Consider the following 12,540-nt stretch of genomic DNA (forward strand, 5'->3'; position numbering starts at 1 on the left):
AAGAACTTATTCAAGACCAAGTGTCAAGTTTGTTAGATTCCTGTATACAGTAACAATTCCAAAATTTCCTACAAGTATTACTTTTTGTAAATATACAATTAAAGCATTCAAGGAAAACAGTTTTGTACAACAGCGTTAAATCAAATGTCACAATCCAGCCAATCAAGCAGCAAGTATACAACACAAACTGAATCCAATGAATCCTTATTTAAACATGGAATTATTTGGAATGCTGAAAAAGAAAAGCAGCGTTAGTCAAGGTTAAGAGAAGTTGCTGGTATTGAAACTACGGTGATACCTGCAAAATACACTAAAGGTTACTGCGCAATGAACTTCAGTAAGGAATAGAGTAGCGAACAATACTTAAAACATACGGGAGGGAGTAAGGAATGGCAAAGTACGATGAATCTGAAAGCAGCAAATGTTAGCAAAGAAACAACTAGTTTTTGCGAGCCAAATAAAAGCAGCTTTCAATATGTAGAGCCTCAATAAATATGCTTTGTAGCTCTTACAACAAATAAATTATGGATTAACTAACTGTATTATCTAAGATATTGGTTATCAAAGAGAAACGATACTGTTCACATATAGATATAATATAGTGTTAATAGCAACATATGAATAATGTTGTTACCACAAGATTTCTTGACACCGTAGTATGATTTGGCAAGTCTTGTAAAAAGGAAACAGCATTCATGGTTTTTGTTCAAACAAAACCAAGACACAGTTTTAAAGTTAAATTAGTTAAAGGGCAGTTAGAATAGAAAAGTAAATTAATTGAAGCAACATATATTATATTTCTTCTTATTTTCTTACATAAACACCTTGCCATTGAAATATACCCAATTAAATGTACAAAAAAGTATGAATCGTGTATACATTTTTTTTTACTACCGGCACCTTAAATCTTAATACAAGAGACAATTCATTTAATTTAACCTTTTGTGATAGAATAAGCTTTTACATTAACAGAAAAACATGCATTTAGAGTTTAAAACATATCTACCCTACAATATTATTTTAAAAATATATTAAAATATGACTTTGATAGGCCTAAAATTAATCTAAGCTACTTGGCAAGAATAAAATGTATTATTTCGACTACAACTACTGAAAAAATACATCCATAAATTAAATTTAGAAATTTTTTCAGTAGGCAATGAGATTGGAATTGAAAAAAAAGTGCCTCAATGTCTAAAATATAGTTTGTTTGTTTGTGTCTAAACTAAACACAATCTTAACGTAAAATTTTAGTTTTGTACTGTGCAAACATCAGTTTTATTGGCACAAGTATCATATCAAATAAATAGAGTAGGTCTACAAAAACAGACCTTCCAACTCTCCCGCATTTTGCGGGAGGCATTTTGATGTCCACTCCCGCTCTCCCGCTTTTAGTAGAAATACTCCCGCATATCTGATACAATACTCACAATAGGGTAACTTTTTTGGAAAATCAGAAATTTTTCATCGCGTTAACGTTAGGTTGATTGCTCTGCGAGACTCGGAGTCTGCCCGGGTGGGACTGTCGTGGAACTGTTCGGTTCTACACTATCCCAATTATTTAACCTACTCATTTGCTTGTTAAATATTGTAAAACTTGAAGTCTGATTTGATTGTGTTGCATGTCTATGATGCTACAATGTGTTAGACCAAACAGTTTTATTTTCTTAGGGTAAATCTTTTACTCTTTATAGTTATTGTAGCAAATGGCAAGCAATAATTGAAATGTTAAATTCAGTTAGATAACATAAATAAGTCCTAGCAAACAACAGAACTATATATATATATATATATATATATATATAGAGAGAGAGAGAGAGAGAGTTTGAGAGGCTACAGGGCAGAAACATGTAATTATATTTCCTCCACGGTTGATGCATAATGTTTCTCACAAATCTACGAGAGGGTATGTTTAGTTAATATTTTATGTTAATCTATCCACCCATAAATTCAAATTGGGTGTGAGGCACAGACAACACTTAAAATTACAAATAACACAAGCAATGCAAAAGTAAATAAGTATGTACATTTTGAAGCCTTCAGTTAACCAATTACCTACTCAAATCTTTTACAAAGACAGATTAAGATCACTTTGATACTAAGATGAGTTTCGAGCAGTAATGTTTAAGAGCCTACAGCTTTGATTATTCTTCCATAAACAATCAGCCCTGATCAATCATTCAGGTGGTGACCAGGAAGAATCGTACCTAAGCTCAGTGACCTTTCTTAATTGGATTATTCCACGAGATAATCTTCAACGAACTATGACAATGATCAAAGACTACCATGCCTTCCAAAAATATTAATTGATACACTTGCACAGTTGATCAAAACATAAGCCGAGTCGTCAGCAAATACAGTTTCGCAACCCAAGCATCAGCTTGGAAAGTCGATAGTAAATGTTAAATAACAATCTATATATATTATAAAAAGATAGGGCATTTGCCAGGAATTATTAAGGAAATTGACAGGAAAGCAGGCTTACCTTTAAATAAGTCCATAGAGACACATAACACATCACAAAATTAAAAGTAGAAATTTTCGTGGTCACTGACCACTTTTTCAACCACTGGAGATTGGAGAAAATCTGATTTTCTCCAATCTCCAGTGGTTGAAAAAGTGGTCAGTGACCACGAAAATTTCTACTTTTAATTTTGTGATGTGTTATGTGTCTCTATGGACTTATTTAAAGGTAAGCCTGCTTTCCTGTCAATTTCCTAAAATCTATATATATTTCTTTATATAATTTCTAAAGTACTTTTTTGTCGGTAGGCCATAGCTTCCTTAATTCTTGACCAATTTCTTTAAATGAAGTGTCATTTTAAAGCTTTTTTTACCAACTATATCAGAAAAATATACAAATCACTCATTTTTCAGTAGACAAACGAATTGTCTTGTGTACGGTATAATGAAGTAAACATCCTATTTACATGGAGCAGCTGTAATGTATATAAAAAAACATAGTTGTATTAACCATTCACAGGATCTATTCCAGTTTAAAGTTCTATATATCAATCTAAATTTAGCCACTGTTAGTTAGAAGTTACCGGTACTATAATGCTATATATATATATATGAGTTATATTTATAGCTTGGCTTGGTAAATTTAGGTTGGCGTAGGTATTTAAGAAAAATGTTTAGTTCATTTATATCAGCGCTCTGTGTTGGTAGCTTACGTCAACTATGCCGTGTTCATTTTTTTTCATCGGGAACAGGTTGTCTACTTCTTTCAATTAATAGTCAAAGGTAAATTGCCATGGTTATAGTGATATTTACTGAGTAGATCCCTAATCACACTTTGGAAAAAATTATAAATTGGATATACTGTAACAATAAAAATTGCGTAGTAGGATGCATTCCGTTGTCCTGAATACAATATGTTGCATAAAAAAACCCTTGGAGTTCATGACATGACGGCATATTTAATTTGATGAGGGTAATCATCTAAGAGGCCAACTTTCAAAGAATACAAAACTACCATATCAAAATTTATTTTTGAAATCATTGCTTTCATATAGGTTACCAAGGCCTACACACAACATATAACAAGCCTAACCTTTGTGGGAGGTGGTGGGGGAGGGGGGATATTGGCCGCGGCCACGTCTGTTGGGCAGCAGCCGAGTCACTATCAGCTCCACCTGCGGCTCTTGCTTGGACTCGGCAATAATGTCAGTAACTTCCTGGTAGCTCTTGCCTTGCAACGATCGCCCGTTCCACTCGACAACCTCGTCACCTGCACACAAAAAGGTATTGTTGATTAGACAATAGACGACGATTGAAAAAAATTGATTTCTCAGGAACAAGATCAAAAATGTTCATAAAGAATGATGGTAAATTGTTCAGAATGGATAGCGCCCTTACAATCTCTAAACACACAGATCCTTGAAATTGAGTGAAAAAATCAAAATGTAAACAATAACAATTAGAACAAAATGTGGCATTAAATTGAATAGAATTATTAAATTAGGTGTAAGTCTCAAATACTAAGCTAAACAAACTTTTGATCTAACAAAACACAGACTTGTAGTTACTGTCGGTAGGTTGAATGTAAACCTCAGAGAAGGTCTGGAAATAGTACAGTAATGAAGTCTTCTGGAGAAAGAATATCTTATTTTAAGCATATTACATTCTGCAAGATAACCTAAAAAGTGGATTCTCCTGGTGTGATACCTCGAGTTGTAGTTTATCACCTCCCGCCATTGCCTTTCAAGTGTGATATAACGATCCTGGATTAAAAATTGCATCGTACCTTAAAATCATCAGGAGCTGAAATCCTTTGTTAAGTAATTAAACTGTCCCCAACCCCCACCCTCCAACAGTTACTTGCGACTGTTGTCATATTTTGGTGTTTATGAGTTGGCTTATTGGCTTTTCACCTGCACAAGGAAGCAATGGCCAGTAACAATGGGTAGATCAATGCTTCTAGACGTCAAATGGGACAACTCATCCAAGTGTAGATTATATTACAAAGATCTGTGATTCAGCTATTACTTGTACTTGCTTGATATTTGAAGTAAGCACGGTTGTCATGTTGTGCTTCTGATCCCTTTATTCTTCCAAGTGTTCTTTCAGGTTAAAATATTTTTTCCATCAAATAGGCCTACTTTTTATGGCCTAAATTTGTTACAACCTTGTATATTTTTTGGCACTTTTACACAATAAACACACATTTTTGGTCGCACTTCTTACAGCCATAGGATAGGCCTATTTTTCTTGTAAGGACGGAAACTCATCAAGGGTAAAATGTTACAAAAACCACATAGTTTCTCGTTTCTCTGTTGAAAATGCCGTTTAACGAAGAGGTCCAATAGATCTTATTTTATTCACCTCACAAATTTCAACGACAAAACACAAAACTTCGCAAACACCGCACATAACGTTGTTCATATTCACCGCCATCGCCATTAGTATTCGATTCGATTCGGTATTCCGGATTCCGGTTGGGTTAAATCGGTTCCTATTATCGTTATCACTACTTACTTGTTTTGTTAATCACTTCATTTCATTTCATTACAATCTGATCTTGCTCCGATTTCGGTTCAGAGTCAGTCAGACCCAGACCTTCGCGTCTGCATCCAGTCTACCTACAGGACAAGTCAGTTCCAGACTGAATTGGAGTAGTACAGTACCGGTAACCGGTTGTGTCCTGCGTCACCAGTGTTCGTGGATTCAAATAATTTCACAAAGCATCGTTGTTATGAAAGTGTACTGTATTAAATATTGACTTTTCAAAATCAATGATGAAATCAAGTGTTGCCAGTTCGAATCGTGAAAATTCACATGTGAGCTTGTTAAAAGTACCACTCTTTTTACCAACATTTCCTCCAGATATATTTTTATAAGAACACTAGCTGACCCGGCGAACTTCGTATCGCCTAAGTTATAGGTTTCCCCTAAGACAGACCGATGGAAAGAAAGTACCGTTACGTTTAATTTTCAAGATGATCTCGTTCGCATCGCTCAATCACGTCCTGGTTGAAGTTCGTTCGCTACGCTCACTCACCTTTGGGTTGGAGCTCGTTCGCTACGCTCACTCACCTTTAGGTTGGAGCTCGTTCGCTGCGCTCACTTGCCTTCAGGTTAGCTCGTTCGCTACGCTAACTCGCCTCCAGGTTGAAGTTCGTTCGCTACGCTCACTCACCTTTGAGTTAGAGCTCGTTCGCTACGCTCACTCACCTTTAGGTTGGAGCTCGTTCGCTGCGCTCACTTGCCTTCAGGTTAGCTCGTTCGCTACGCTAACTCGCCTCCAGGTTGAAGTTCGTTCGCTACGCTCACTCACCTTTTGGTTGCAAATTAGCTGTTGTCATAAATGTAAAAGAAATAATAGTGCTGCACCCTGTTGGTAATCCTTGTAACTTTAATGCTATTGAACATCAAAGAACAGAACCAACTTGTTTAATTGAAACAGCTGTTAAGATTCATTAATTCCATTTCTCATAAGGTTAACATGGGAAACTCCAGAGCCACTGGGGCGGAGCCCTTTTAAGAATTTCGAAACGGGAAATAGTTTACGTCCGATTCGCATACCTACAGAATTTACACACCAAATTTCATAACGATCGGTGAAGTCGTTCCGGAGGAGTTTGCAGACAAACACTGTGACACGAGAATTTTATATATTAGATGTACGCCTCCCTCAGTCCCTCGAAAAACAGAGTTAAGAAATTAAATTCATTACGAAATTGTCCATGAGGGCATTTTGTAATGTATTACGACTATTATCTCGTAACCTCAACATTATGGGCATAGATAAAACATACTCCAGTATGTTTTATCTATAGGTACTCGTACTCGTACAGATCAAAATCGTACTGCAAATTAGAGAATGTGGGAAATAATGCAGCAGACTTCGACTTTAGAACCTTATTGGAAACACAAGTTTGAATGTGGCGGGATGACTGCAACGCTAGTAGTTCGCCGCTGGGTACAGAGATGGTGCTGATGTCTAGTATCAGTTTTCTGTAATCTCTGACCTAAATCTTCTTACATAACTAACCACTGTGGAAGGGCGATTCTGCACCTCTGCAATACAATTATTTGGTTTATTTCACGTTATAAATACTTTTGTGTTTACAGAATATTGGAATTGCCAACAATTAAGTGTTATTGTTGGAAAATTGTATTTACCAATCAATTGAATAATTAGTTTTGCATCTACGGTGTAGGTAATGTTAAAATCTGGATTACGTTTGTGTTATTTGGTTCACGATGTAAAACATACCACATAGACAAAAAGTCGAATTTTGGTTAAAATCCAAATCATCGGTCCATCGAGTAATAAAAAAATATTTTTTCAGCCAGCGCTCTTTAATTATTAATTTAATCGAAAACGAGATTTCTTTCAACAGGGTGTGTTATTGATATTACCGGTACGTGTTTCGTTTGTATATTCCTGATAGTATAAGAATAGGCCCTACTCCTCTTCGAGGCACTTTTCTAGTTGGCAAATTCACTGACTGACGTATGTTTCTCAAACTATTACAGTTTTATTATCAGATTTTTGAAAAGTCCTGCTTGCACATTACCATGCAATTACTGCGCCGAAAGGAGGACAGACATGAAAGACGTCATCGCTGTAAGTGCGTGGTCTGACGTCAACGATCAATGTCTTCTCGGGACGATCATTTCAAACTCTTTGATCACTCACAGTGTGGTTGTCGTAGTCGAGTGAGCTTGTAAAAGTGACGGATTACATCCGAAGATAACTCCCCCACCGCAGTAAACCTGAGCGAATTTATTTCCTGTTAGGATTTTGACTAAAATATTTCTATGTCCAAGTCATGTTTATGCAGTAATTGACAATAGGTTTAACGAGTACAGTACAGTAGGTTTGCTACTACGGGGAAGGGAAGGGTATTTTGATCAAATGTTAACAGTATAGGAAAAAATAAATATATTTGCTAAATTTATTTTATATTTTCATAAAAAGCAAACTATAGCAGTTTCCTTTACAAATGCACAGTATTTTTTTTTAATTACTCCGCAACTTTAACCATTACAACAACGCAACATACATCATTGTTTGTTTTGAAGCTCTTACACGATGGCAGCAATTTTAATGCTAAACATTTAATAAAAAGCAATTTTTTAAACCCCAAATTCAAACTCTAAAATCTATGTTTTTATTTATTAGACTACTTACTGCATCCATCTATTGTTTTCAAACCATAAGTCGTATTGGATATGTTTTAAATAGTATTTTTTGCATTTCCAATGCAGTCGGCGGCGGCGGTTGAAACCTAATCTTGTGACGCAAACTACTAACATCTCTGTTTACCCGGTTTCTGATCTGCCAATATCCGCTTGGATGCTTTCCTGACCTTTATAACCACAGAGTAAATATTTCTTTAAACATTTTGATGCCTTTAGGTTATGTTGAGGACCATAATCCTAAACGGTAAAATAAAGTTTGGAATGGATAATCAAAAGGGGAAAAACATTTTTTTCATATTATTTAAAAAGAGAACTACCCAACTTTCTAGGTTCTAGCCCACAAAGATCCCTGAACATTTTCGGATACCTGATCACTATGAGATTATGCTACTATTAACCAGGGTTTTATACTAATTAATGCAAGGAGTGTGTAAGAACAACGTAATACGTAATACACAATAATATATAGATGTAGCTCGTTTTTTCGGCAGGAGCATTTCTCAAGCTGCATTTTCCTCTAGCTTCAGTAACCACCCTACTACTATACTAGTACACCCTAGTAGTACGTGCTGCGTGATTATGTCAAGGAACGCGCGCGGACAGGAACAGCGTGGTTGATGGAACGCAGAGCTAAAGTGTTAAGTGGCTCCGGCAACGGCAACCGTGGAGCACGACGCACGCCGAGTTAACGTGCTCAATCGAGTCGCTAGGAAAAGACAGCTTTTAGTTCTGTGATCAAATACAGCTGGATCCTGTTTCAAACGATCAAAAAGCAAAAGACTTTTCTCGTAATCACACTGGTGATCTTTTTATCGTTAGACGGACATTATAACAATTCAGTTACTGAGCTATTTAGCCTATCATCAATGTCCTGTACAACAATTCCAACTAGTCACCATACACACAGACGAGCACATCAGGCAATTGATGCAGTTAATTTTACACAGGGGTCACTACCCTCGTACCTTGGGTATTTATGTTGCCAGATAGATGTTGTTGTTAATTCTGTGAACCGGATTATTGATGAATCTCTCAAAGATAATCCGCTTAGATTAAAACTGTAAAAATAATTCAATATTTTCGTATGAACCGGTGATTTTTGGTTTTCTGGTTGACCAACTTTTCCCTCGTCTACTTACACCAACAAGGACAAAAGCACAAAGAATGAATCTGAATGACTTCAGCTGAAGACTTTTGAGAAGTTCGAGAAGAATAAAAAACCACGATACAGTACCTGGCCTGAGCTGCCCCTCTTTGTCCGCCGTGCTGCCTTTCTTGACCTTCTCAATTATTGCACCCCGGCCGCCCCCTGGTAGAAGTTGTCCTCCCACCACCTTCAGTCCTAAGATACTCGTGGAAGAGGACGGCCCTCCACCATCTGCACGCTGGGTCTTCTTCAGGATCATGTGACCCGTCATTCGAGTATTGTCCTTGGATATTTGCCATGACAACGGATGCTGCAATTTTATAGACAGGAGCTCATAAGTTATACAGTGGTGGCTGAATCAGTTTGATCGTCTTGGGTCTTTCTTGTTTAAATTTGAGTTCGGAAAATGTGCTTGTCGATTTAAAAATTTCACATGAATCTTTGACATACTTGTGTAGAAGGGGAATATATGTGGTGTTACACTAAGGAATGGGATTCGTCTTTTGAACGGCAACAGCTTGAACTATTTCGTCTTTAGATAGCACAATAACTTTTAATTAGTAGTGGCGGCGTCGTGGCCTTGTTTATGCACGCGTATTTAGTTGAGTTTGATAATTGATTAGGGTTGCTTCATTTGGAAAGATTTATTTTACAATACATAATTGGTTGATACAAAATGTCTAATGTTGTTGATAACTTATTTAACACTCTAATTATTAATAATAACATATGATTGATATTTACTTATTGCCAACATAGAACATTGAATAATTATGAAACATGTGGTTGATTTACTATAGGCGGTACACGGTGGTACAGTAGTGCACATCAAACAAAGAACTTTTAAATACTGCGAGACAATTTTAACAGTCTGTAATTAAAAAATTACTGCATAACAATTGCTAAATACAAGCTTGGATTAATCTTTGGAAACGATCCCAATGTTTATGAAGCAGAATATGATTAAATATTTGAAGAAAAAATGTATAAGTCACCACTAGCAATGTTTTTCTCGCCTGTAAAGTACTTTTTTAATTTAGAGTTGGAAGAATTGTATGATACTCTGCATTAAAATTAAGTGGACGGGTTTCAGTGTATGCAAATATGTTTACAACCAATTTAAACAAAAAATGCAATGGTTTGAATTAAGAAATCAAACTGTTCGTAAACAAATTGTAATGAATCCAGAATTGCACAATGTTACTGTATATGTCGGTCGGATGGGTTTTATGATATACGAGCCGTAGTCTGTTGGCAAGAGCCTAGGGCCCCGCAATGCTGCAAGACAGGAGAGTTGCTTGGCGGGAATGGACTACAATCAATACGCGGGCATCGGCCGTCGTCTGCTGGCAGTCTCCCAGCAACTCGCAGACCGCTAAACCGTTGAGCATTGTTGCTTTGTGTCTTACAGTATATGTATGTAACAGAATACACGTATGCTGTAATTATAAAGTTTATTTTTGAATTATTGGAATTTCCCCATTGCTCCTTCGGGTTTGGATGGATGAGAAATTTAAACTACATACGGCAACATGTGTGCTTAATATGATTTTTACTATTTTAAATTTATGGTTAATCCTTCAAAAATGAATAGTTGGAAAATTAGAATATAATCATATAGTACATAGAAACGTCTCCTAAGTTCTTATTGTATTAGGGGAGTTAGTCTTTAAAAGTATAAAAATTGTCTCTTGCATGCATTTGATTTAAGCCTCTTTTTGGGGCATATTTATAGTGCAATTTAATGATATGGCCAGTTATCAATCAAATGTCCAACATATTATTCCTTCACGATTTGATTCGTTGAATGATGTTCGAAATTATTTTTAACATTTATTTATTAAATTATTATTTAAAAAATTTAGAATGCAATCAGGTTCAACGTTTTGCATGGCAAAATACAACAGCTTGTTTGCGAGGATGGTTTTCAAATCGTAGGATACAATTTCAATAATAATTAATGGATAATAATAAATAATTATGAAGATACACAAACATTTATGCTAATGATGCTGATGCTAGAATAATATTTGTAAACTTATCTTTGATGTGTTACATAAAAATTGTTCAATAGGTGACATTTGCCAATTCAAATAAACCTAATGTACAACACCTGATTAGATTATATTACCTCATAGTCATACTTAATAGCCTACCAGAGCTTTTCATTTAATTAGATATAATAATTTATTTGAAAAATTTATTTTGTATTGCCAAAAAGTATGAAAGTAATTAAGTATCTAGCTTAAATTCTATTGTGTTAAAGAGTTTTGATCTGTTTTGAATGTAAATATGTATGCAAATTTTTATTTTTATTACTTGTTTTAAGATTTAGATGAATACTGGTACATAAAAATGCAGTTCATAAATCCATCGCATTTCGCATTTACATAATAATCACGACAAAAGTTGATTCACTCAATTACGATTGTTTATGTATTATGGTTATTGGCATCGCAAGTGATTAAGAGTTAGTTTAACTAAGGCATTTTAGAATGTTAACACACCATAATAGCTTTGACCATATCAAAGTTAATACATTGCAATAAAACCCAGACAAGAAAGACCCACGACTTAGTTAATATTCTACAGTATAAACATTAAAATGGCTAAAAATAAATTATGCATCGACTTTGTTATCTAGAATACAAATTAAGTTTCCAAATTTGACTACCGTTAACAATTAGCATTACAAATAATCTTCAAACAACAAAATATACTTTGCCAAAATCTTTGCAAATCTAATCCTCAGTAATACTTAAAGCAGCTTTTTTATTTTAATTAATTTAAAGCCAAAGTACATAATGTCAAGTAACTATATTTCTTAAAAATGAACAAACTAACCTCAACACAACTAATATTATAGGACAAGCTTAAATACTGATTTAAAACTATTCACTTATATAATACACAGTACATCTAACATGAGTTACACAAGTATAAGCCAAACAGCAAGTAAGAAGTAAGCTATAACAGGGAATGCGAACAGTAAATACAGTAGTACAGATATTACGATGCCCATGCGCATGCTGGGAATAGGAAAGTTGGAACGGACCGGGGGAGAGGAATAGGGGATCGGACCAGTGAGAATCCTTATCAAATATTGTAAGAATATTCATTCGTTGTAATGGTTTCAATTATTTAACCAACTAACTACAGTTAAACATAATTCCTTAACCTTGTAGACCAACTGAAGAGGTTATGTTGACATCTGGTACATGACGAGTACATTTTGATGTATACCGATTGTTTTCTGTTACTGCACCAACACAAAATTACTTTGAACGAACTAAGGTGATTACTCACAAACTATTGCTCGTTTTCTAATGTTGTAGGGTAAAAAATAAACGAAAAAATTCCCCCCCCCCAAAAAAAAAACTTAAATCGACAAATCCACTCAAGTGTTTCCGAACATCTAACAAACATCAACATAGGCTTCCGGATTTTATAATATAAGTCAAGTCTACTTGTCGTATCCAAAATCAATCTCCCGATATTCAGAGTATTTTTACATCTTTAAATGAACTTGACAACTGATAATAAGCTACACAAAGATGGTAAATAACAGACATAGCCTGATAAAATTCCCTAACAAAAGACTTTCCTATTTGTCTTATCTTGAACAAACCACATAAACATACGTGGGTACAAATATTTATACACAATTGATAGACTTAAAATCTACAACTGACTTATTTTTTCAAGCTCCTGATATATTCCATACAATAAGTCCTAAAAGG

At 35.1% G+C, this 12,540-nt stretch overlaps 1 protein-coding gene across 1 annotated transcript in view; it reads right to left on the reverse strand.

Annotated features, from left to right (window-relative positions):
• The window catches only part of LOC128992154 (regulating synaptic membrane exocytosis protein 2-like), a 79,056-nt gene that overhangs the window by 38,116 nt on the left and 28,400 nt on the right, over positions 1 to 12,540 (reverse strand). Inside the window, exons 5-6 of the mRNA XM_054415592.1 lie at positions 8,888 to 9,110; positions 3,557 to 3,733 (exon numbers count right to left, since the gene is read on the reverse strand). Of these exons, the coding sequence (XP_054271567.1) occupies positions 3,557 to 3,733; positions 8,888 to 9,110 (400 nt within the window). The remainder of the gene's footprint in view (positions 1 to 3,556; positions 3,734 to 8,887; positions 9,111 to 12,540) is intronic.

The sequence above is a fragment of the Macrosteles quadrilineatus genome, unplaced genomic scaffold (assembly GCF_028750875.1).
Source record: "Macrosteles quadrilineatus isolate MER2022 unplaced genomic scaffold, UCM_ALF_1.0 Scaffold_4__1_contigs__length_99947679, whole genome shotgun sequence".
NCBI lineage: Eukaryota > Metazoa > Arthropoda > Insecta > Hemiptera > Cicadellidae > Macrosteles > Macrosteles quadrilineatus.